Source organism: Pseudophryne corroboree, chromosome 6 (genome assembly GCF_028390025.1).
Source record: "Pseudophryne corroboree isolate aPseCor3 chromosome 6, aPseCor3.hap2, whole genome shotgun sequence".
In the NCBI taxonomy this organism is placed as follows: Eukaryota; Metazoa; Chordata; class Amphibia; order Anura; family Myobatrachidae; genus Pseudophryne; species Pseudophryne corroboree.
In genome coordinates this window covers 794038953-794066820 of record NC_086449.1, presented here as the reverse complement: position 1 = coordinate 794066820, position 27868 = coordinate 794038953, and the positions used below count along the sequence as shown (strand labels likewise).

Below are 27868 nucleotides of genomic sequence, written 5' to 3'. Positions count from 1 at the left end.
TTGACATGAAGGTAAGCATCCTTGATGTCCCGAGACATCATGTAGTCCCCTTCTTCCAGGTTTGCAATCACTGCTCTGAGTGACTCAATTTTGAATTTGAACCTCTGTATGTAAGTGTTCAAAGATTTTAGATTTTAAAATCGGTCTCACCGAGCCGTCTGGCTTCGGTACCACAATAGTGTGGAATAATACCCCGTTCCCTGTTGCAGGAGGGGTACCTTTATTATCACCTGCTGGGAATACAGCTTGTGAATGGCTTCCAAAACTGCCTCCCTGTCAGCGGGAGACGTCGGTAAAACAGACTTTTGGAAACGGCGAGGGGAATACGTCTCGAATTCCAATTTGTACCCCTGAAATATTACCTGAAGGATCCAGGGGTCTACTTGCGAGTGAGCCCACTGCGCACTGAAATTCACTGAGAACGGGCCCCCACCGTGCCTGAACTTGTAAAGCCCTAGCGTCATACTGAGGGCTTGGCAGCGGTGGAAAAGGGTTTCTGTTCCTGGGAACTGGCTGATCTCTGCAGCCATTTTCCTCTCCCTCTGTCACGAGCAGAAAAGAGGAACCCTTTTGTCCGCTTGCCAACCAGGACTGCGCCTGATAATACGGCGTCTTATTTTGAGAGGCGACCTAGGGTACATCCCCTTTTTTAAGGCAATACTTCCAAATGCCGTTTGGAATCCCTGACCACTTTACTAGAATACCAAACACTTATACTTGATGCCAGTCGGCAAATATTCCGCTGTGCATCATGCATATATAGAAAAGCATCTTTTAATTGCTCTATAGGCAATAATATACTGTATCTAGGATATCAATATTTCCAGTCAGGGAATCCGACCACGCCACCCAGCACTGCACATCCAGGCTGAGGCGATTGCTGGTCGCAGTATAACACCAGTATGTGTGTAAATACATTTTAGGATACCCTCCTGCTTTTTATCAGCAGGATCCTTAAGGGCGGCCATCTCAAGAGAGGGTAGAGCCCTTGTTCTTACAATCGTGTGAGCGCCTTATCCCCTGTAGGGGGTGTTTCCCAACGCACCCTAACCTCTGGCGGGAAAAGGTATACTGCCAATAACTTTTTAGAATTATCAATTGTTATCGGAGGAAAACCCACGCATCATCACACACCTCATTTTATTTTTCAGAGTCAGGAAAACTATAGGAAGTTTTTCCTCACCAAACATAATACCCCTTTTTTGGTGGTATTCATATTATCAGAAAAGTGTAAACATTTACCATTGCCTCAATCATGCAATATGTGGCCCTATTGGAAATCACGGTTGTCTCTTCACCGTCGACACAGGAGCCAGTATCCGTGTCGGCGTCTGTATCTGAGGTAACGGGCGCTTTAGAGCCCCTGTATGAGACGTCTGGACAGGCACAAGCTGAGTAGCCGGCTGTCCCATGTCAACCACTGTCTTTTATACAAAGCTGACACTGTCACGCAATTTCAACAGTACATCCACTCAGGTGTCGACCCCCTAGGGGGTGACAACACTATTACAGACACTCTACTCCGTCTCCACATCATTTTTCTCCTCATACATGTCGACACAAAAGTACCGACACACAGCACACACACAGGGAATGCTCTGATAGAGGACAGGACCCACTAGCCCTTTGGGGAGACAGAGGGAGAGTTTGCCAGCACACACCAGAGCGCTATATATATACAGGGATAACCTTATATAAGTGTTTTTCCCTTTATAGCTGCTGTATTGTTTATACTGCGCCTAATTTGTGCCCCCCTCTCTTTTTTAACCCCTTTCTGTAGTGTAGTGACTGCAGGGGAGAGCCAGGGAGCTTCCCTCCAACTGAGCTGTGAGGGAAAATGGCGCCAGTGTGCTGAGGAGATAGGCTCCGCCCCTTTCTCGGCGTCCTTATCATCCGTTTTTTTATATGTTTTGGCAGGGGTTAAATGCATCCATATAGCCCAGGAGCTATATGTGATGCATTTATTTTAGCCATATAAGGTTTTATCGTTTTATTGCGTCTCAGGGCGCTGCCCCCCCAGCGCCCTGCACCCTCAGTGACCGGAGTGTGAAGTGTGCTGAGAGCAATGGCGCACAGCTGCGGTGCTGTGCGCTACCTTATCTGAAGACAGGATCGTCTTCTGCCGCCGATTTCACCGGACCTCTTCGCTCTTCTGGCTCTGTAAGGGGGACGGCGGCGCGGCTCCGGTGACCCATCCAGGCTGAACCTGTGATCGTCCCTCTGGAGCTAATGTCCAGTAGCCTAAGAAACCCGATCCACTCTGCACTCAGGTGAGTCCGTTTCTTCTCCCCTTAGTCCCACGATGCAGTGAGCCTGTTGCCAGCAGGTCTCACTGAAAATAATAAACCTAAACTAAAACTTTCACAAAGAACTCAGGAGAGCCCCTAGTGTGCACCCTTCTCGTCGGGCACATAAATCTAACTGAGGCTTGGAGGAGGGTCATAGGGGGAGGAGCCAGTGCACACCAGCTAGTCCTAAAGCTTTCTTTAGATGTGCCCAGTCTCCTGCGGAGCCGCTATTCCCCATGGTCCTTACGGAGTTCCCAGCATCCACTAGGACGTCAGAGAAATGTGAAAAACTCATGTCGACCTTTAGACCTGTCGACCTAGCACGTGTCGACCTAGAAACCCTGTCGACCTTCCATCCATGTCGACCTAGTGACTGTCGACCTATAGTGGTCGACCTAAACATTGTCGACCTAGACACTGTCGATCTTCAGACCGGATCCCAGCACTACCTTAGCATACGGGCGAAAATACACTATTATGCATATTTAAGTGTAAATTTCGCCCAATTTGCAGCCATTTTTCCAAGAACTTTACCCCAGCCGCACAGTGATTCAAAAGCAAGAACTAACATTCAATTACTTTTTATATTTCCCTTTATCTAAAAGCCAAGAACTTGTTACAGCAGCAACTGGTTATTGCAGATCTACTAAGATGAAATATGGGCAATCGGTAAGCTATAATTATGTCTATACATAGTGATGAAATGCAACTTTTTATAGGGACACAGCCATAGGGAATAACCGAATATACAACGTGAACACCTGGCAACATCTGCGCCAAGCCACGGAGGACTGTAAACAGCGACATCAATGAACAGAACGATCAGTGTTCCCTGAACTCTTGTACTAGACAGAGGTGGCTAATGATCAACCACGTGCCGGGATCTGATACGTTGGAAGTCTCTGTACAGGAAGGGTGGCGGGGTCCATGGGTGGTCTTCAGGTTGCCGGCGGCCGGGCTCCCGGTGACCACCATACCGGCACCGGAATCCCGACTGCCGGCATACCGACATCTTTTCTCCCTCTTGGGGGTCCACGACCCCCCTGAAGGGAGAATAGATAGCGTAGCGCGCCACCGTGCCCGCAGCGAGCCCGCAAGGGGCTCATTTGTGCTCGCCCAGCTGTCGGTATGCCGGCGCCGGTATGCTGGTCGCCGGGGCCCCGACCGCCGGCAAACCATACTACACCCGGGGTCCACGTGCTCTAGGATTTGGATTTATAAAAAAATATAATATTCCAACAAGTATATAAAGAACTATTTAAACATAAATAAGATTATATAACACCATAAAAAGGTATAGTCTGGACTGGTTGTTTTTATAGCAACAAATTCAGGGGGACATTTACTAAGCAGTGATATAAGTGGAGAAGTGAGCCAGTGGAGAAGTTGCCCATGGCAACCAATCAGCACTGAAGTAACATCTATAATTTGCATACTATAAAATGATACAAAGCTGCTGATTGGTTGATGGGGCAACTTCTCCACTGGCTCACTTCTCCGCTCTTATCACGGCTTAGTAAATGTTCCCCTCAGTTGGAGATTTGAAAAAGTCGCTTTGACAGGACTACGATGGGCAGATGATAAAGATTTATTGTAACCTCTATGGCTAGACCTCTCGGCTGATATTTATGGTAGTCTTGTAGTCACTGGACTGGAGAACCCGGAGTTCATCTCCTAACTCAGCTGTCACAGATCTGTGGGAATCCGGCAACTGTGCAGCCACATTCACTGTCCTATTTACTAAAAGTTATAGGGCTAGGTTTCCGTCAGCCGCTCATTGTAGCCATAGAAAAACTCCTGCCGCCGTCCAGTGATGCGCGGAAATTCGGGTCATTAACGACCCTCGCTGTCGACCCGGCTGCCGACCGCCGGGCCGGGTAAAACACTAGGTGACGTCGCTCATAGAGCACGTCGCCTAGTGTGTACCCACCTTTAGGGAAAGATGTATTGAAGTTTTTAAACAGTGAAGTGGACAGGTGGAGAAGTTGCCCATAGAAACGGAATGCGGTTATGTGACCGGCGGTCACAATACCGACGCTGAGATCCCGACCCATGAATATGCCGCCGGTCGGCATGCCAACCAACATGGACTATTCCCACTCATTGCGCTTGCCACCGCCCGGCCATCTAACATCCGGGACCCCAGCGTCGGTTGACCCCTGGTCGCACATACCCAACCCATAGAAACCAATCAGCTTTTATATTCTATTTTATAGAATATACTTGACAGGTGTTAGCTAGAAGCTGATTGGTTCTGTGGGTAACTTCTCCACTTGTCCACTCTTTACAAGCTTTGATACATCTCCCCCTAAGTGTTTTGAGCCTATGGGGTAGCCCACGTGATGCAGGCATTGTCGAGTTTGGGGCGAGTCTGGCTAAAGTTTTAAAGGGACAATCATTTAAAAGGAAGGCTTCTACATTTATCCCTAATAAGTTCATGATTTGAGAAGAATAGGTAATGGCAATTAATGTGTAACATACTCCAGCTTACTAAAATGCAAACCTGCTCCCTCTAGATGAAATGATAAACACATGAAACTGTGCGTGTCGTATGTATCTATAGGCGGGATGCAGCAATGCTAAAAATGCAGTTTTCAGGAGTTTTGCCGCTTACCACGTATGCACCAAGCTCCGGAATGCGATAGACTCCAGAGCTTAGGGGCCTAATTCAGACCTTATCACTCCAATGTGAATTTGCAGAGGTTTGCGATCAGATAGTCGCTGCCCAGACAGAGTGAAAATCCGCCCCGTGCAAGTCTGTGTACGGCGTGCGCAAAGTTTTCAAAACGCCGGTCAGCTACAAATCCGTTCGCAACTCACTCAACATCGAATGATTTTCCAGTCTGTGCAGTCTGTGCGCAGCCCAGGACCTACTCCTACAGTGCGATATAAACCGGCTGATCGGGGCCGGAGCTGACGTCACACACCCGCCCTGAAAACGCTTGGGAACGCCTTCGTTTTTCCTGACACTCCCAGGAAATGACCAGTTACCACCCCACAAACGTCCTCTTCCTGTCAATCAGCCTGCGTTCGCCAAGCTTTTTCCTCAGTCTGGCCTCGCGCCTGCGCATTTCGATCCGTACTCATGTGCAGTCGTTCGATACTCAGCAGCCTTGCGAATTGGCAGAACAGTGATCAGGTCTGAATTAGGCCCTAGATGCTGTGGCGTTACCCTATTGAAGCGTATGGTCTCCTATAGCATTGCCCCCTGAGAGGGATCGGATCAGATCCCTCCCAGCACCCCAACCCCCCCCCCCCCCCCGCTGTGTGTGCATCGCTCCATGCATTCGCAGACGGGCTTCCGGGTCCTAAACCTGGTAATTCCCACACCGCAAAGGACAGCTCTCATCGAGTGTTGTGCTTTGCTGAAATCCTCATGCACACAGCGGTGATATTCTCCGATATACATGTGATTCAATTAGGAGCAGAAGAGTTTCTAAAGTTACAACTCCATCATCTCTATACTGTTTAATCATAGAAACATAGAATTTGACGGCAGAAAAGAACCACTTGGCCCATCTAGTCTGCCCCTTTTTTATTTTATCCTTTAGGCAATCTCAACCCTTTTTTAACCTTAATTCTTTGTAAGGATATTCATATGCCTGTGCCAAGCATGTTTAAATTGCCCTACAGTCTTAGCTTCTACCACCTCTGATGGGAGGCTATTCCACTTATCCACTACCCTTTCTGTGAAGTAATTTTTCCTTAAATTTCCCCTGAACCTCCCCCCCTCCAGTCTCAATGTATGCCCTCGAGTTCTAATACTTCTTTTCCTTTGAAGAATGTTTCCCTCCTGAACTTTGTTAAGACCCTTGATATATTTGAAAGTTTCTATCATGTCTCCCCTTTCCCTTCTCTCCTCCAAACTATACATGTTAAGATCTTTTAGATTTTTTAATCAACACTAGTCCCTCCATACTGAAGGTAATAAATCTCTCTGTATATTTTGTAACACCAAAGGGATAGTGGCCCTAAATAAAAATTGAATAATGAAATTCATGAACAATGTACAATTGGATTCTCCAGTGTAGGGTAGGATAGAACTTCTTGCATTTATTCCTAATGCGTAAGAATTATTGAGTCTATCGGTGACGCAGAACTAATAAATTCAAGTCTAAACCATGAATAATGGCATCTAATTAGATCAGGGAAGGCCTGGTCTGAAATACACTCAACTCAGGAATAAAATTGGGTCAGAATCAGGAAAATATGCCTACAGGATAAGGTGTAGTTTCCCCATTACTGTTCTATTCCATCTGGAACATCTTCCATCATATAACTAACTTGATATCAGCCAGCAGATGGCAGTATAATGCAGCTTATAACATGTAGCAGCTTCCACAGCTGTCATCTATTTATTCCCACCGAGAAACCTCAAAATATAGATTATAGCAATGGAACATTGAACAATGAGATTTCCTACAGCACCTTTTTTGCTGAGACCAGAGGGAAAACATTCTTTCATGCTATAGCCCAGTGGTTCTCAAACTGTGTGCAGTGGCTCCCTGGGGTGCCTTGGGACACTTGCAGGGGTGCCTTGGACTGGCGGTCCAGGACCGATTCAAATTATTTATGGTCAATGTAATAGGCAAAACCAGTGCTGGTTGCTGCCAATCATAAAATATGTGGACAAACGGAAGCAAATCTCATCCCTCCCCACATAATTGAACCTAAGGATGACCTATAAACACAATTTACTTAATTGAATTTATCTTTCTTAATATCTCAGTAAGAAACTTTTTGGCCGTGAAAAAAATTCTGATACTCTAGGACGCCGTGAGTGATTCAAAAAGGTTTGGAAACCACTGGCATAGCCTATAGGTACTGTACACTCTTCAGCAAAGTTAATCACAAATGTACACATATATGAATATGGAACAAAGGGGGGTCATTCCGAGTTGATCGCTCGCTGACGTTTTTCGCAGCATAGCGATCAGGCTAAAAACCAGCTGTTCTGCGCATGCGTATGGTCCGCAGGGCGCACGCGCCAAGTAATTTCACACCAAACTAAGCAATTTTACACAGGGGCGAGGGACGCTTTTCAGTCGCTCTGCTGATCGGTGTGTGATTGACAGGAAGTGGGTGTTTCTGGGCGGAAACTGACCGTTTTCCGGGAGTGTGCTAAAAAACGCAGGCGTGCCAGGGACAAACGCGGGAGTAGAAACAGAAACAACCAATCAAATTGGAAGGGGCGCTCAAGCTGTGGTTCCAATTAGTATATGTTAAAGCAGCTGTCTGAATAGGCTAGTCACACCTATAACATCTTACACAACAAAAATAACCAAAATAAGACAGCGCTGACTGAGATGGATTGTCAAAATTACAGTATTATTTAATATTAAAATTACAATAAATGCCAAAAATAAAATAAATTAAAATGAGATAGGTCTCACTGCACTAATGAGCTCATAGTCACCATACATATGTTGTTAATCGCTTGCTGCTTTATCCAATGTCCCTCATGGGGTCCGCACATTTGAATGTCCCTTATCCTGGGGTTGTGGCACAATCCCCGGGCCGAAATACTTGAAATGACGACGCTGGAGGAATAGCTGTCCCAGTAGTGTGGCAATACAACAGGAATGTCCTCACCAGTAGTGCGTAGTGATGTATTGTTCGGTCCTTGTAGATGGATATGGGTACAAATAGCGTTATTTGGCGGAATCCTCAGGGGTCCAAGCAGTGATAGATATTCAGTGAAGGTGACACAGGCTCACACCTGACGCGTTTCCCAGCTGACTGCTGCTTTATCAAAGGTGACTGTGATCTTAACTGGCAGTGTATTTATACCTAAGTTAATTGCTCTATTCATTACAGCTGATTCAGACAATCCATCTCTTAATATGTATGTAAACTATTAAAACCATCATTTTATATGGATAGACTCAAGGCAATATAAAAATACAGTATAATCTATAAACCGTAATATCTTATTCATTTAGAAATTGTACTTAAATTCGGTCCAGTGGTGCTGGAACGCACGCGGACTACTCGACTTCCGGCCAATGACCCGCATTCGTTACTTTGGAAACGGGTCTCCTCCAATCGTGTATCTCAGACATAGTGATCTTCCGGTCCGTGACCCGCACTGGTTACCATGGGGATAGAGTTCATCTCCCCTCTAATCATATAGCGAGTGCGAGGTCACGTGACTGGCGTTCGATGGAGCGCATAATATGTTAAGTTATTTCTGGTCTATGGCCCGCATAGGTTACTATGGGGAGACAATCCCTCCCTCCTCCAATCATATTACGTGTACAGGGCCACGTGATCGGCACCTGGTGGAACGCATAGTACACCAGGAAGCTCGTTCGGTAACCTAATGTAGTTTACAACAATTGCGAATCACTTATATATGCAGAGGGAATTTCATTTAATAATATAGAGAGGCGATCCTATTTGACTAATAACATTCTATAATTATATAGGTTATATGTTACCATCATTATTACACATTTGGAAAATTATCTTAACAATCTTCCAAAAGGGTTGATCCCTAACAAAAATGCTTCCTACATGGATTTTCTAAATGGCTATACATAACAGTCTTGGAATGTATCTATATTCAGAAGATATATCTAATTACCACTTATATGTGGTTTCTAGGAGGATGCAGGGGGGGGGGAGGGGGGGGTAGGATACATAAAACAACCAATTCTTATATCAATTGTGTTTAGGAATCAAACTACAACCTACCAGGTTATAGTGACGGTTTCGTTCTTTCAAAAGAATCTATTATTGTATCAAATATATTTATTGACACTACGAAAACATGGGATGTAAATAGGAAGGAATGGAAGGAGAATATAAAGTAAGTAGTGTGAGGGGTTGTATGTATACCAGACAGATAACTATATTTTAAATCACACAGTTGAGTTCTACTGACTCATTTAGATCCGTAGGGAAAATGCTATTCATTTTAAGCATCCAGAATACTTCTTGTTTACAGAAGGTCTTATATCTATCTCCCCCTCTTGTCGTTTTACTGATAAATTCTAGACCTGTCACCTTCAGACATTTTGGGTTTCCTTTGTGGAAATCCGCATAGTGTTTGGATACACTATGTGTTAAGACTTTTTTCAGGATATTTCTGCGGTGCTCAAGGAATCTTACTTTTAAGGGACGTGTAGTCCTACCAATATATTTTAAATTACAACCGCAAGTCAGCATATAGATTACATAAGATGTATTGCAGTTTATATATGTTTTTATCTCGTATGATTTCTCATCCCCATCTATATTGATCATTATAGTGCGGTCAGCTGTAAAATTGCAGGTTAAACATCTATTCCTCCCACATTTGAAGAACCCTTTGGTTTTATTTCCCAACTGTGTGAGCCAATCTGTTCTTTCTGAATTCCTATTAGGATTATTCTCCTCTTCAATTCTTTTCAGGTGGCTGGGGGCCAATATATTTTTGAGGGATCTATTCTTTCGGAAGATAAAATTAGGTACTCTTGGAAGAATATTTACTAATATGTTATCCTGTTTTAATATATTATAGTTTTTTGATATAATTTCCCTCACTTCTGCATGACAGTTATTGTAAGTCGAAATGAATGATATATCTGAGGACAGGTTCTGCTCTCTATCTTCTTTATTTTTAGGGTTACCCTTTGATGGATTTAGGAGTTGGTCTCTATCTATATTCTTCACTTCGTTCAGTGCTTTATCTAATATATGGCTTGGATACCCTCTGTCTCTAAAAGAATTTATCATAGTTTTTGCTTGAGAGTCAAAAGAAGTCATAGTTGAGCAGTTTCTTCTAATGTGTAATAGTTGGCTCTTGGGAATGCCTTTTTTTCCATGAAGAGTGGTGTGCACTATTAAAGTGTAAATAGGCATTAGTGCCAGTTTCTTTTACATAATTACATGTAACTATTTCTTTATTTATTACTTCTAATGAAACATCCAAAAAATTTATACGGGTAGTGTTAAAAGAGTGAGTGAAAGTGAGGTTATATAAATTATTATTCAAGTGTGTGACAAATGAAAGTGCTGAAGCATAATCCCCATCCCAAATAATAAATAGATCATCTATATATCGCCCATAGAGGACCAGGTGCACGCCGAACTCGCCACTCCACACGAGCTGGCCTTCGACCTCGCCCATGTAGAGATTGGCGTAGCTCGGCGCGAACCTGGTCCCCATGGCTGTGCCCATCACCTGAAGAAAAAAAGTGTCCAAAAATATAAAATAATTATGCTTTAAAATAAAGGAAATAGAATCCAAAATAAACTGTTTGTGTTTCTCCCTGAGGTCCCCATCTTTTTCCAGTCGGTTAGTAATCGTTTGTATACCCAAATCATGGGGAATGTTTGAATATAGACTCTGTACGTCTAATGTCAAAAACGCATAAGAGTCCTCCCATTTTATTCTTTTTATCATATTTAAAAAGTGTGTGGTATCTTTGATGTGGGACCTCAGGGTAGAAACACGTGGTTGTAAATGTGAATCAACATAATGGGATAAATTAGACGTGAGGGAATTAATACCAGAAATAATAAGACGACCAGGAGGTGAGGTGAGGGATTTGTGTATCTTGGGGAGGTGGTAATAAGTTGGTACAATAGGGTGAGGACAGAAGAGAAACTGATATTCTTCTTTCGTGATAGTATGCTCCTCAACCGCAGCTGAAAGGAGGTGTTGAAGTTCTATTAAATATTTCTCTGTTGGATCAGTTGATAATATTGAATAAAATGTTAGGACCTATAGGTATCAGAAAAACAGAGATAAAAGTCTAAATTTAGAAAGAAATCATGTCACCAGGGGCATGGGATACACCCAATCTAGTGATCTCAAGACAGACAGTCCCAGACATTATAAGAATAGAGGTAGACAACAATACCGCTCACAAAATAATTACCGGTTTTCCGATAGGGATAGGACATTAGAAAGAGAAAATAGATCAGAAATGATAGAACACAATAAAAAAAGAACAACTCTAGAACCAGGAGCAAGGCCAAAATATAAGGAATCAATATCAACTGGCAATAAGGAGGGTTTTTTAGAACAACGAAAACAGGGAATCTGGGACAGGGACAGAGAGTGGCAAAGGGACTCCCAAAAGAGAGGCAGAAACCCAAGTCTAGAGGAAGAAGAGGAGGCAAGAAAGAAACATCCAAGAGATTAAAAGCTCTTAAGAGAAAGAGTCAAGGAAAAAATATATTTAATTTATCCTCAAAAAAACTGTCAGAAAGTGAAATTCAATTATTAGCTAAAGGTCTAAAATTTTCCCCTACAGCACCACCGAACATTTTTGATTTATTTGTAGAATTGAATCGGTTTGTAAGAACCCTTTGTCGCAAAAAGTATTTTGCAAAACAAAACTTACTAAAAAATGGAGAAGAAGCATACCCTATATTATTAGACACGGGAGATACAACGGCTATACAGATACTTACTGAACTCCTAGAGGAGAACCCAGAGAAATCTTCCCCTGAGAAGATCTTTGACATTACAGAAGAACGCAAGTTCTTCAAAAATAAATCAGATTTTTATACGATTAAATCTAAGGGTTTTAGTATAGAGAGTTTTTATAAAACTACATTAGACGATTTCAAAACACTATGTGCAGAAAACACCAAAATTACAAAGAAAAAACAGAATATAAACAAATGGGAAAAGAAAGCCTTAAGAAAACTCACTAAAGACAGCTCGATTATAATTAAGGCTGCTGATAAGGGGGGGGGGGGTTCTCATTATACAAGACAGGAAAGATTACATAAAGGAAGCGGAGAGACAATTAGGAGATAGAACTTTTTATTCAATATTATCAACTGCTCCAACAGAGAAATATTTAATAGAACTTCAACACCTCCTTTCAGCTGCGGTTGAGGAGCATACTATCACGAAAGAAGAATATCAGTTTCTCTTCTGTCCTCACCCTATTGTACCAACTTATTACCACCTCCCCAAGATACACAAATCCCTCACCTCACCTCCTGGTCGTCCTATTATTTCTGGTATTAATTCCCTCACGTCTAATTTATCCCATTATGTTGATTCACATTTACAACCACGTGTTTCTACCCTGAGGTCCCACATCAAAGATACCACACACTTTTTAAATATGATAAAAAGAATAAAATGGGAGGACTCTTATGCGTTTTTGACATTAGACGTACAGAGTCTATATTCAAACATTCCCCATGATTTGGGTATACAAACGATTACTAACCGACCAGGGCCGGTTCAAGGGCGCTCTGCGCCCCGGGCAGGAAAAGGGGCGTGGCCTAATACAGGGGGCGTGGTCAGTTACGCCCCCTGTACATTGCTAGCGCCGCTTGAATGCTGAGCGGTGCGCGATGACGTCATCGCGCACCGCACAGCAAAAGGTCCTCTCCACGAAGGAAACCTAGACGCTATGCGTCTAGTTCCCTTCGTGGAGAGGACCTTTGCTGTGCGGTGCACGATGACGTCATCGCGCACCGCTCAGCAAAGTTACTCTCCACGAAGGGAAACTAGACGCATAGCGTCTAGTTCCCTTCACAGAAGGCGGACGGGGACGGCAGCGGGCAGCGGAGGCGGACGGGGGACACAGCGGGCAGCAGTGGCGGATCTTGCCACGGTGCGGCGCCCTCCGGATGGCGCCAGCGCCCTCCGGAAGGCGGCGCCCCGGGCAAAAGTCCTGCTTGCCCGTGGCAAGATCCGCTACTGTAACCGACTGGAAAAAGATGGGGACCTCAGGGAGAAACACAAACAGTTTATTTTGGATTCTATTTCCTTTATTTTAAAGCATAATTATTTTATATTTTTGGACACTTTTTTTCTTCAGGTGATGGGCACAGCCATGGGGACCAGGTTCGCGCCGAGCTACGCCAATCTCTACATGGGCGAGGTCGAAGACCAGCTCGTGTGGAGTGGCGAGTTCGGCGCGCACCTGGTCCTCTATGGGCGATATATAGATGATCTATTTATTATTTGGGATGGGGATTATGCTTCAGCACTTTCATTTGTCACACACTTGAATAATAATTTATATAACCTCACTTTCACTCACTCTTTTAACACTACCCGTATAAATTTTTTGGATGTTTCATTAGAAGTAATAAATAAAGAAATAGTTACATGTAATTATGTAAAAGAAACTGGCACTAATGCCTATTTACACTTTAATAGTGCACACCACTCTTCATGGAAAAAAGGCATTCCCAAGAGCCAACTATTACGCATTAGAAGAAACTGCTCAACTATGACTTCTTTTGACTCTCAAGCAAAAACTATGATAAATTATTTTAGAGACAGAGGGTATCCAAGCCATATATTAGATAAAGCACTGAACGAAGTGAAGAATATAGATAGAGACCAACTCCTAAATCCATCAAAGGGTAACCCTAAAAATAAAGAAGATAGAGAGCAGAACCTGTCCTCAGATATATCATTCATTTCGACTTACAATAACTGTCATGCAGAAGTGAGAGAAATTATATAAAAAAACTATAATATATTAAAACAGGATAACATATTAGTAAATATTATTCCAAGAGTACCTAATTTTATCTTCCGAAAGAATAGATCCCTCAAAAATATATTGGCCCCCAGCCACCTGAAAAGAATTGAAGAGGAGAATAATCCTAATAGGAATTCAGAAAGAACAGATTGGCTCACACAGTTGGGAAATAAAACCAAAGGGTTCTTCAAATGTGGGAGGAATAGATATTTAACCTGCAATTTTACAGCTGACCGCACTATAATGATCAATATAGATGGGGATGAGAAATCATACGAGATAAAAACATATATAAACTGCAATACATTTTATGTAATCTATATGCTGACTTGCGGTTGTCATTTAAAATATATTGGTAGGACTACACGTCCCTTAAAAGTAAGATTCCTTGAGCACCGCAGAAATATCCTGAAAAAAGTCTTAACACATAGTGTATCCAAACACTGGCCCTCATTCCGAGTTGTTCGCTCGCAAGGCGATTTTAGCAGTATTGCACACGCTAAGCCGCCGCCTACTGGGAGTGAATCTTGGCTTCTTAAAATTGCGAACGAAAGATTCGCAATATTGCGATTACACATCTCGTAGCAGTTTCAGAGTAGCTTCAGACTTACTCGGCATCTGCGATCAGTTCAGTGCTTATCGTTCCTGGTTTGACGTCACAAACACACCCAGCGTTCGCCCAGACACTCCTCCGTTTCTCCAGCCACTCCCGCGTTTTTTTCCGGAAACGGTAGCGTTTTTTCCCACACGCCCATAAAACGGCCTGTTTCCGCCCAGTAACACCCATTTCCTGTCAATCACACTACGATCGCCTGAGCGAAGAAAAAGCGGTGAGTAAAAATCCAAACTTCATAGCAAATTTACTTGGCGCAGTCGCAGTGCGGACATTGCGCATGCGCACTAAGCGGAAAAACGCTGCGATGCGAAGAAATTTTCCGAGCGAACGACTCGGAATGACCTCCACTATGCGGATTTCCACAAAGGAAACCCAAAATGTCTGAAGGTGACAGGTCTAGAATTTATCAGTAAAACGACAAGAGGGGGAGATAGATATAAGACCCTCTGTAAACAAGAAGTATTCTGAATGCTTAAAATGAATAGCATTTTCCCTACGGGTCTAAATGAGTCAGTAGAACTCAACTGTGTGATTTAAAATATAGTTATCTGTCTGGTATACATACAACCCCTCACACTACTTACTTTATATTCTCCTTCCATTCCTTCCTATTTACATCCCATGTTTTTGTAGTGTCAATAAATATATTTGATACAATAATAGATTCTTTTGAAAGAACGAAACCGTCACTATAACTTGGTAGGTTGTAGTTTGATTCCTAAACACAATTGATATAAGAATTGGTTGTTTTATGTATCCTCCCCCCCCCCCCCCTCCCCCCCCCCCTGCATCCTCCTAGAAACCACATATAAGTGGTAATTAGATATATCTTCTGAATATAGATACATTCCAAGACTGTTATGTATAGCCATTTAGAAAATCCATGTAGGAAGCATTTTTATTAGGGATCAACCCTTTTGGAAGATTGTTAAGATAATTTTCCACATGTGTAATAATGATGGTAACATATAACCTATATAATTATAGAATGTTATTAGTCAAATAGGATCGCCTCTCTATATTATTTAATGAAATTCCCTCTGCATATATAAGTGATTCGCAATTGTTGTAAACTACATTAGGTTACCGAACGAGCTTCCTGGTGTACTATGCGTTCCACCAGGTGCCGATCACGTGGCCCTGTACACGTAATATGATTGGAGGAGGGAGGGATTGTCTCCCCATAGTAACCTATGCGGGCCATAGACCAGAAATAACTTAACATATTATGCGCTCCATCGAACGCCAGTCACGTGACCTCGCACTCGCTATATGATTAGAGGGGAGATGAACTCTATCCCCATGGTAACCAGTGCGGGTCACGGACCGGAAGATCACTATGTCTGAGATACACGATTGGAGGAGACCCGTGTCCAAAGTAACGAATGCGGGTCATTGGCCGGAAGTCGAGTAGTCCGCGTGCGTTCCAGCACCACCGGACCGAATTTAAGTACAATTTCTAAATGAATAAGATATTACGGTTTATAGATTATACTGTATTTTTATATTGCCTTGAGTCTATCCATATAAAATGATGGTTTTAATAGTTTACATACATATTAAGAGATGGATTGTCTGAATCAGCTGTAATGAATAGAGCAATTAACTTAGGTATAAATACACTGCCAGTTAAGATCACAGTAACCTTTGATAAAGCAGCAGTCAGCTGGGAAACGCGTCAGGTGTGAGCCTGTGTCACCTTCACTGAATATCTATCACTGCTTGGACCCCTGAGGATTCCGCCAAATAACGCTATTTGTACCCATATCCATCTACAAGGACCGAACAATACATCACTACGCACTACTGGTGAGGACATTCCTGTTGTATTGCCACACTACTGGGACAGCTATTCCTCCAGCGTCGTCATTTCAAGTATTTCGGCCCAGGGATTGTGCCACAACCCCAGGATAAGGGACATTCAAATGTGCGGATCCCATGAGGGACATTGGATAAAGCAGCAAGCGATTAACAACATATGTATGGTGACTATGAGCTCATTAGTGCAGTGAGACCTATCTCATTTTAATTTCTTTTATTTTTGGCATTTATTGTAATTTTAATATTAAATAATACTGTAATTTTGACAATCCATCTCAGTCAGCGCTGTCTTATTTTGGTTATTTTTGTTGTGTACAAACGCGGGAGTGTCTGGAGAAAAGGAGGAGTGGCTGGCCGAATGCAGGGCGTGTTTGTGACGTCAAACCAGGAACTAAACGGACTGGGGTGATCGCAATCTAGGAGTAGGTTTGGAGCTACTCAGAAACTGCAGGAAAAGATTTTCGAGTAGTTCTGCTAATCTTTCATTCGCACTTCTGCTAAGCTAAGATACACTCCCAGAGGGCGGCGGCTTAGCGTGTGCACTGCTGCTAAAAGCAGCTAGCGAGCGAACAACTCGGAATGAGGGCCAAAGGGCCTAATTCAGACCTGATCGCAGCAGCAAATTTGTTCTCTAACGGGCAAAACCATGGGGGGTAATTCCAAGTTGATCGCAGCAGGAAATTTTTTAGCAGTTGGGCAAAACCATGTGCACTGCAGGGGGGGCAGATGTAACATGTGCAGAGAGAGGTAGATTTGGGTGTGGTGAGTTCAATCTGCAATCTAAATTGCAGTGTAAAAATAAAGCAGCCAGTATTTACCCTGCACCGAAACAAAATAACCCACCCAAATCTAACTCTCTCTGCACATGTTATATCTGCCTCCCCTGCAGTGCACATGGTTTTGCCCAACTGCTAAAAAATTTCCTGCTGTGATCAACTTGGAATTACCCTTCATGTGCACTGCAGGTGGGGGGGGGGGGGGGGGGGGGGGGCAGATGTAACATGTGCAGAGAGAGTTAGATTTGGGTGGGGTGTGTTCAAACTGAAATCTAAATTGCAGTGTAAAAATAAAGCAGCCAGTATTTACCCTGCACAGAAACAATAGAACCCACCCAAATCTAACGCTCTCTGCACATGTTACATCTGCCCCCCCCCCCCCGCCCCTGCAATGCAAATGGGTTTGCCCATTAGCTGACAAATTTGCTGCTGCGATCAAATCTGAATTAGGCCATAAGCAGAATGGTTCAGTAATAGGAAAGGAATTTTCTCCTTATAAAAATACATATTTTGCCAACTGCATGATTGATTTCTGTAGTTGTAATATGTTTTTGTTTTATACTTCGCCTGTGATTTTTAATACATACAAATATAGGGGTCTATTTACTAATCCTTGGAGTGAGATATAGTGGATGGAGATAAAGTAACAGCCAATCAGCTCCTAACTGTCATTTTTCAAACACAGCCTGTGACATGGCAGGTAGGAGCTGATTGGCCGGTACTTTATCTCCATCCAAGGCTTAGTAAATAGACCCTACAGATTGATATTTGAATTACACTGTAACTAGAATGCATGCACGGACTAATGTTTTTATGGGCTTCAGTGTGACCCAGGAATATTTCTTTATGATTGGACAGTTATTTTGTCTAGTGCAGAGGCGTGCCCCAATTCTGACACTCTTTTCCCTCTTGAGGTACGTAAAGTGTCCTACACACTAGGCGATGGCAGCAATTTGGACGATGAACGATCTGAATGATAATTGTTATCGTTCAAATTGTTTTGCATTGAAAAACGGCAGGAAAACAACGATTACCAACCGCGGGAATGCGCATCGTTCATCGTTGGTGCCTACAGACTAAACGATATGAGCGATATATCGTTCATTTCTGAACCATGGGGGTAATTCCAAGTTGATCGCAGCGGGAAATTTTTTAGCGGTTGGGCATAACCATGTGCAGTGCAGGGGGGGGGGGGGGGGCAGATATAACATGTGCAGAGAGAGTTAGATTTGGGTGGGTTATTTTGTTTCTGTGCAGTGTAAATACTGGCTGCTTTATTTTTACACTGCAATTTAAATTGCAGATTGAACACACCACACCCAAATCTAACTCTCTCTGCACATGTTATATCTGCCTCCCCTGCAGTGCACATGGTTTTGCCCAACTGCTAAAAAATTTCCTGCTGGGATCAACTTGGAATTACCCCCATGGTTTTGCCCAACTGCTAAAAAAAAATCCTGCTGCGATCAACTTGGAATTACCCCCCATATCATTCATATCGCCCGTCACCGTCATCACCGTTCGTAGGGCGCTGTGGTGTTACAGCATTATTTAAACACTGGAATAACTCCCAACTCCGAATCTGTCCGTATGTTTTAAATGTGCCACCACCCTGTAGTGCGACAAGGTTTTGCCAAGGTGCAAATTTGAACCTTTCTCTCTGGATTTTCTCCTAACTCTATGGGACAGATTCAATTAACTGTGGGGTTTACCTGGTACTATTCTATTAATTGTCACTAGCCTGCGTGGTAAGCCCCAGATGGTGCACTTATTGCAGATTCTTCCCCACAGCCTCAGGAGCTGCAAGGAAAAATCCATGTTAAATGCACCCTTTGGGGCTTACTGCATGGGTTAACCCCATAACTATGGCCACGTAACCCAAAATCTATGCACGCAGGGAAATGGCCTAATAATTGAATAGCTCCAGGCATTAAACCAGGAGGAGTTTTACAACTAACACCGCAGCTAATCTGCCCCTAAAGAAGGTTCAATGTATTTGTACATATATGCAATACTGTCATTCCTAACTTTGAAACCCACTACAAAGAAGTTAATTAGAACATTCTAAACATATTTTGTAACAGTACAAATTTGTTTGAACTTATTACTCAGTTCGGTAGTGTCTCAGATTGTTCCTTAAATTTCACAATACAGGGGGAAATGTATTAAACCTTCTAAAGAGTGGGGTTCCATAGAAATAAATCAGCTTTTAGCTAAAATTGATAAAATACATTCTATAAAATGATAGGTAGAAGCTCTTGGTTGCTATGGGCAACCTCTCCACTTTCCACATCTCCACTCTTTGGAAGGTTGGATACATCTCCCCCTAAGTCATATGGAGCATGCTAGCTATTTTCCCCTATATATCCCCTGCCCTCAATTAGGATACCACATGATGTCCCCTCACCAGAAATTCAGAGTTGGTGCTCACCTCAGCTACAACTAAGACACCTAGCTGGCTAACAGAAGAATACTGTGAGAAGTTTGAAAGTTATATGTCTGCTTTGTAGGTTTGTCAATAAAGTTGAGTTGACAAGTCCAGACAGGCATCCAATCAGCTTTAATGGCGGCCTTAAAATGGCTTACTATCATTCAGGAAGTAGCATCAAGAGCAGGCCTGGCAGAGGGGGTATCTGCCAAACCGTGCCTCACAAATGTCCCGAATCACGGACATAGAAAGGGGCGATCTTCAGCCTAATAGTTGGGTTTTTCTGCCCAGACAGGGACGGGTTTTTGATGGGTTGGGTGGAATTTAGGCATGTCTTATTTTGTCCAGGTTTTGAGCGATTAAGGTTGGAAGATATGAGAAAACTGCGGAATGTCCCATAGTTCTCCTTTGGCTTTATAATAATGGAAAACAAGACTCCAAATTTCAGTCATAAATACGTACAAATGCTTTTCCCCATGTGCTATAAATAGTTGGTCGTGTCATTGAAAATAATCGACACACACAAAGTCACGAGTGTAATTTGCTAAGTGAAACCCTTGGTGTTTGTAAAGAAACATCTGCAAGGTCAAAGGCCCAAGCTATTACCTGATAATTATCCATTTAACATGGTTATTCTCATGACGAAAAACCAATTTACCATGAAAACGGAGCTAAAGGCCTAAACCCTCTCTACGTTTCTTGTCTTTTACATTTGTATTCAGATTTTAAATGTACAATTACCACATTAGCTGCTGTCAGTAAATATAAAAACACCAAAAAATGCAAGAAAACCTAAATACAAAAATAGCAGTAAGTAAGTGAAGCGGAAGCTCCAGCTGGGAACTTGCACTAGAACTATCAGACACTGGGAATAATTGGAGAGCTGGTTTATTCTCTTGGGAAATGAGGATTCCCACTAGAAAATATACTAATTTTTGAGCGAAATTTGATATATCTCCTAATTAAACTCTTGTGTGCTTATCAGAGTATTCAGCTGCCAAGACGTTCGCACATGGGCCACGCTCCGGATGTCTCTAAAGGCTGTTGACGTTGATAACTTGTTGGTTCTCATGAACGCAAAATAACTGTTATTAAAAGCTGTGAGAAAAACCTCCAAAAAAACCCCCCATTTCCATACAATAACTATGATTGAACTTTTCTGTACACGATACAGAGCGATGAGTCGTCTTATGATACGCAGCAGGTGTTGTAATTGGCTGGTGCATGTGAAGACACTGAGGGGTAATTTACTAGAGCTTCTAAAAGTGAAAAGAGGTGATGTTGCCCATAGCAACCAATCAGATCCTCACTATCATTTTTTTATTGCATCCTAGGAAATTATAGAGCCTGACAACAACGTACCTGGTTCTGCTTTAATGTGGACACTAATTTCTGTAATGTAATGTTCTCCTCTTCCAGCTCAGTGTAGTCCTGGAGCAGCCTGGCCTCCCGAAACTTGTACTCCCGGATCTCGTCTTTCATTCGCATTCTCTGCAGCTCCAAGATTTCATTGGTCTACAGAAACAAAAACAAAGTCGAGATAATCTATTACACTCCGCTTCCTTTCATATGTATTAATTATAAAAGACTATTGTTAAGAAAAAAAAATTAAATTCCCTTAAACTTTATTAGCAATCCAGCGTGCTCCAGTTGTTTTTCAGTCTCGATGGCATCAGGATGAGTATAAGTAATTTGCCTTTTACTTCCTAAACAAACAGTAATAGTTTAAGAATTGACCACACTAATCCCCTGCGGACAGGCAGACAGTCTGAAGGATTAATTTAAGGGACATTGGGAGTCATTCCGAGTTGATCGCTCGCTAGCGGTTTTTAGCAGCCGTGCAAACGCTAGGCCGCCGCCCACTGGGAGTGCATTTTAGCTTAGCAGAAGTGCGAACGGTTGTATCGCAGAGCGCCTGCAAAAAATTTTTGTGTCGTTTCAGAGTAGCTCAGACCCTACTAAGCGCTTGCGATCACTTCAGACTATTCAGTTACGGATCTGGCGTCACAAACACGCCCAGCGTACGCCCAGCCACGCCTGCGTTTTCCCTGGCACGCCTGCATTTTTCCTAACACTCCCTGAAAACGGTCAGTTGCCACCCAGAAACGCCCTCTTCATGTCAATCACTCTGCGGCCACCAGTGCGACTGAAATGCATCGCTAGACCCTGTGCAAAACTGCATTGGTCGTTGTGCCCGTACTTCGCGCGTGCGCATTGCGCCGCATACGCATGTGCAGAACTGCCATTTTTTAGCCTGATCGCTGCGCTGCGAATAAATGTAGCTAGCGATCAACTCGGAATGACCCCCATTGGCTGTAATATTGATGCAGAATGGGCAGAGGGAATAATTTTTTGTAGGGGGTCTAAAAAAAATTCACTCACCGTATATAACCACAAATCATAATGTCTGTAGCCCTGTAACTATGGGTCTTATTCAGGTTTGTTAGCAAACCCAAAAAACCACACTACTAGGCAAAACCATGGGGGTAATTCAGATCTGATTGCTGCTGTACGTTTTCGCACAACGGGCGGTCAGATCCGAACTGCGCATGTGTATGCACCGCATCGGTGCGTCGCACGGCTGCAACGGGGATCGCCGGTCAGCGACGGGTTTGTGCAAAGGATCCATTCGCATGGGCATTCGCAAGGAGACTGACAGGAAGAGGGCGGTTGTGGGTGTCAACTGACCGTTTTCAGGGAGTGTCTGGAAAAATGCAGGCGTATCCAAGCGTTTGCAGGGCGGGTGTCTGACGTCAAATCCGGCCCCGAACAGCCTGATGTGATCGCAGCGGCTGAGTAAGTCCTGGGCTGCGCAGAGACTACACAAAATCACTTTGTGCAGTTCTGCTACACATGCGTTCGCACACTTGCACAGCGAAAACCCACTCCCCCTGTAGGTGGCGACTATCTGATTGCAGGGCTGCACAAATCGCTGCCCAGCAATCAGATCTGAATTACCGCCTATGTGCACTGCAGGTGGGGCAGATATAACATGTGCAGAGAGAGTTAGATTTGGGTGGGGTGTGTTCAAACTGAAATCTAAATTGCAGTGTAAAAATAAAGCAGCCAGTAATTACCATGCACAGAAACATTATAACCCACCCAAATCTAAATCTCTCTGCACATGTTACATCTGCCCCCCCTGCAGTGCAGCATGGTTTAACCCATTAGTGTGCTTTTTTGGTTTGCTAACAAACGAGAATAACTCCCTATATATACTGTGTGAAGCCAGAGTATATGCGAGCGTAGACAATTGTATTATCTATTGCAATAAACATTCTAAGGCAATAGGAGTATAATGTGCAGACGTGTTAAGGTTGTTGAGAAAAAGGAATAACGTAAATTCATGTTCACAATGGAGGAAGCTGTTTTACAAGCGCAAACAATATTTAACACAGTAATCCTCAAACTGAAGTACCGAACAATTTTCCTGACATAAAATCACTTTTACAACAGGGTCATTATTTTCTCCATATTTTGACTTTCAAAGTTCAAAGCGGCAGTATATAATTGGTATCAGGAGTATTCATTAATCAGGAAGCCATCAGAGAAGAGAATTATCTGGATGATGTAAAGAGTTTGGAAATTAAACTGCAATAACTTTGAGTGCTCAGTAGGGGGAGCTGAAGTCCTTCCAGACTTTACATTTCCGCCTAAGACACTTTCCAAAACTTACCGAATACATTAAATTCACTTTACTTAAAATGATATCGCTATTTTCAACGTCTCCTCTTAATTGAGAAAAGTTGATGGTTTTCACTAAATTCAAATTTTCCATGTATAAATATTATTTTGATTTTAATTACAAAACATGTTGCTGGTTGTCATTAAAGCTTGTTATCTTAAAGCACCAAGAGAGGAAATAAGGATACATGTGAGACTCTTTCCTGCATCCCAGATACTATCACCCCGACTTCCAGAGCTGGATTAAGGCTTTGGGGTGCCCGGGGGTACGTAATGTACGTATGTGTGTGTATGTATATATATATATATATATATATATATATGTATATGTATATTTATATATATATATAAAAAGAAGAGAATATTGCGCCACTTGTGTACAACAATAGTGAATAAAGTAAAATAATTGAAGGTATGAATATATCTGAAATTAAATGACACTCCCTAGAAGCTTATGCAGGGCGTCAGCTGTCCCCCAGAAAACAGGGATGGTAGTTCCCTGTAGCAAACTTAATAACACACAGGAGGGGGGAGGGGGGATATAGCGACCAGTGGTGTCTAAGAGAGATGCAGTAAAAATAGTTGGATAAAAATATCTAATATAATATTTGTGCTAAGAGAATAATCAGAAAGGGTTGAACTATATAAAAAATGTATTAAGTACAATTTTAAAACATAAAAATTGAATTAAGATAAATTTGAGCAGAAAAAACTTTTTTAAAAATTGGGATAAAAACAATATACACAATACAATATAATACCAGTTAAAAGATAAAAAGATTTTGCTTAACTTGGTATGAGGTCACTGCCAGGTTGCCCAACGCGTTTCGTCATTCAGACTTCATCAAGGGGACATACCACACACACACACACACATATATATACACATATAGACAGACACACCACACACATATATATATATATATATATATATATATTAGAGATGTGCACTTGAAATGTTTCGGGTTTTGTGTTTTGGTTTTGGGTTCGGTTCCGCGGCCGTGTTTTGGGTTCGACCGCGTTTTGGCAAAACCTCACCGAATTTTTTTTGTCGGATTCGGGTGTGTTTTGGATTCGGGTGTTTTTTTCAAAAAACACTAAAAAACTGCTTAAATCATAGAATTTGGGGGTCATTTTGATCCCAAAGTATTATTAACCTCAAAAACCATAATTTCCACTCATTTTCAGTCTATTCTGAACACCTCACACCTCACAATATTATTTTTAGTCCTAAAATTTGCACCGAGGTCGCTGGATGACTAAGCTAAGCGACCCTAGTGGCCGACACAAACACCTGGCCCATCTAGGAGTGGCACTGCAGTGTCACGCAGGATGGCCCTTCCAAAAAACACTCCCCAAACAGCACATGACGCAAAGAAAAAAAGAGGCGCAATGAGGTAGCTGTGTGAGTAAGCTAAGCGACCCTAGTGGCCGACACAAACACCTGGCCCATCTAGGAGTGGCACTGCAGTGTCACGCAGGATGGCCCTTCCAAAAAACACTCCCCAAACAGCACATGACGCAAAGAAAAAAAGAGGCGCAATGAGGTAGCTGTGTGAGTAAGATAAGCGACCCTAGTGGCCGACACAAACACCTGGCCCATCTAGGAGTGGCACTGCAGATCTTGATCTTTCCCTATTTTTGGAACCTCAACATTTTTGTTCTCCATATTTTAATAGGCACAACTAAAAGGCACCTCAGGTAAACAATGGAGATGGATGGATACTAGTATACTTATGGATGACGAGTGACTGCCGACACAGAGGTAGCTACAGCCGTGGACTACCGTACTGTGTCTGCTGCTAATATAGACTGGATGATAATGAGATAAAATTAAAATATATATATATATATATCACACTAGTACTGCAGCCGGACAGGTATATATTATGTAATGACGGACCTGCTGGACACTGTCTGTCAGCACTGCAGACTCCTAAAGTAAGCTACTAGTATCAAGAAGATAGAAAAAAAAAAACCACGGGTAGGTGGTATACAATTATGGATGGACGAGCGACTGCCGACACAGAGGTAGCTACAGCCGTGGACTACCGTACTGTGTCTGCTGCTAATATAGACTGGATGATAATGAGATAAAATTAAAATATATATATATATCACACTAGTACTGCAGCCGGACAGGTATATATTATGTAATGACGGACCTGCTGGACACTGTCTGTCAGACTCAGCACTGCAGACTCCTAAAGTAAGCTACTAGTATCAAGAAGATAGAAAAAAAAAAAACACGGGTAGGTGGTATACAATTATGGATGGACGAGCGACTGCCGACACAGAGGTAGCTACAGCCGTGGACTACCGTACTGTGTCTGCTGCTAATATAGACTGGATGATAATGAGATAAAATTAAAATATATATATATCACACTAGTACTGCAGCCGGACAGGTATATATTATGTAATGACGGACCTGCTGGACACTGTCTGTCAGCACTGCAGACTCCTAAAGTAAGCTACTAGTATCAAGAAGATAGAAAAAAAAAAAAAAAAACCACGGGTAGGTGGTATACAATTATGGATGGACGAGCGACTGCCGACACAGAGGTAGCTACAGCCGTGGACTACCGTACTGTGTCTGCTGCTAATATAGACTGGATGATAATGAGATAAAATTAAAATATATATATATATCACACTAGTACTGCAGCCGGACAGGTATATATTATGTAATGACGGACCTGCTGGACACTGTCTGTCAGACTCAGCACTGCAGACTCCTAAAGTAAGCTACTAGTATCAAGAAGATAGAAAAAAAAAAAAAAACACGGGTAGGTGGTATACAATTATGGATGGACGAGCGACTGCCGACACAGAGGTAGCTACAGCCGTGGACTACCGTACTGTGTCTGCTGCTAATATAGACTGGATGATAATGAGATAAAATTAAAATATATATATATCACACTAGTACTGCAGCCGGACAGGTATATATTATGTAATGACGGACCTGCTGGACACTGTCTGCAGAATGCGTTATAAAAACACCACACGACGAGTGTTTAACTTTTTCAGGCAGACAATCACAATATACTGGTGGTCAGCAGACAATCACAATACTGGTGGTCAGTGGTCACTGGTCAGTCACACTGGCAGTGGCACTCTGGCAGCAAAAGTGTGCACTGTACTTAAAATATGTACTCCTGCTATAACTGCTCCCCAGTCTCCCCCACAATTAAGCTGTGTGAGCAGTGAGCACTCAGCACAGTCAGATAATGATATACAGTATTACATATGATGCAGCACACTGGGCTGAGCACAGATATGGTATGTGACTGTGTCACACTGTGTATCGTTTTTTTTCAGGCAGAGAACAGATTAATTAAACTGGTGGTCACTGGTCACACTATCAGCAGCAAGTAGTACTCCTCCTAATAATATGCTCCCAAAATGTGTGTCTCTCTCTAGTACTCTAGTCTAAACGGAGAGGACGCCAGCCACGTCCTCTCCCTATCAATCTCAATGCACGTGTGAAAATGGCGGCGACGCGCGGCTCCTTATATAGAATCCGAGTCTCGCGATAGAATACGAGCCTCGCGAGAATCCGACAGCGGGATGATGACGTTCGGAGCGCGCTCGGGTTAACCGAGCAAGGCGGGAAGATCCGAGTCGCTCGGCCCCGTGTAAAAAAACCTGAAGTTCGGGCGGGTTCGGATTCCGAGGAACCGAACCCGCTCATCTCTAATATATATATATATATATATATATGCATAAAAATATGCACACATACATACACAGATATATATATTTGACTGAGATCATAAAATTCACATTTAATTGATAACAGCAGAAAATAAAAATTTCAATACAGCCTGTCTCACTTTTGCTGGCAGAGGCTGTAACACACACATATGACAGCTCTCCTGCACGTTTCACTCTCCTGCGTGTGTCTCTCTCCAAGTCCAAGCAGCACAACCTACGCTGAGTAAACACGCCACTAAGGATCCCGCTTCTTCTCTGCAGTCTGCGTGCCCAGCCAGTCACTGAGCTGCAGACTGCTGTATCACTTATGATTGGATAGTTGTGCCGTCACTCGTCTGTGCGCCACTGGCGGCTGTGACGGCTGTGCAGTGGAAATCCAGGAGCGCAACACCACAGATAGAATAGGTAAGAATGATTCGATCTATGGTGGGGGGCCCTTTCAGAATGGGGGGGGGGGGCTGGGGTACTTACCCCCGAGCCCCCCCCCCCTTAATCCCTTAATGCCGACTTCTCTCAAACAAATGGATTGAAGAAACTATGGGGTCTATTCATGAAGCAGTGAAAAGTGTGGAGAAGTGAGCCAGTGCAACCAATCAGCTGCTACATATAATGTTATAGAATGCACTTTATAAATTTTACCTCAACACTGATTGGTTGCCATAGGTGACGTCTCCTCTGGCTCACTTCTCCACTATTTCACTGCTTCATGAGTAGACCCCTAACTATTAGCCCTGACCACCAATTGGCTACCTCCAGGTGGGAAGTTGCGGTTTGCGTATTGTTGCATATAACACAAGTCGCAGCAAATTGTGTAATAAACACTAAAGCCAGGAGGCTGGTGTACTCTCCCAGAAGTGTGGGAGAACTCACAGAATTTCGGTCACCTGACCACCACCCGTCCGTCGGGATGCCAAATGCATCCTCCTGTAACATGTCAGTTAGGAGCTGATTGGCTGGTACTTTATCTCTGTCCACTTTATTTCTCTCCAAAGCTTAGTACATAGACCCCCGTGAAAATTCTGTGGCTAAACATGGACTGAGGTGAATATTAAGATGTAATCCTGTGAACAGATTCAGGGATG

General features: G+C 43.0%; 1 protein-coding gene across 7 annotated transcripts in view; it reads right to left on the bottom strand.

Moving 5' to 3' along the window:
* BICD1 (BICD cargo adaptor 1) overlaps window positions 1-27868 on the bottom strand; it is a 529680-nt gene that overhangs the window by 133169 nt on the left and 368643 nt on the right. For all 7 annotated transcript variants that reach the window (XR_010179730.1, XR_010179729.1, XM_063928866.1 and 4 more), the window contains exon 3: window positions 20745-20897. Coding sequence is in view for 5 of the 7 variants with exons in the window: in XM_063928866.1 (XP_063784936.1) it covers window positions 20745-20897 (153 nt within the window). In the remaining 2 variants the exon portion in view is untranslated. The remainder of the gene's footprint in view (window positions 1-20744; window positions 20898-27868) is intronic.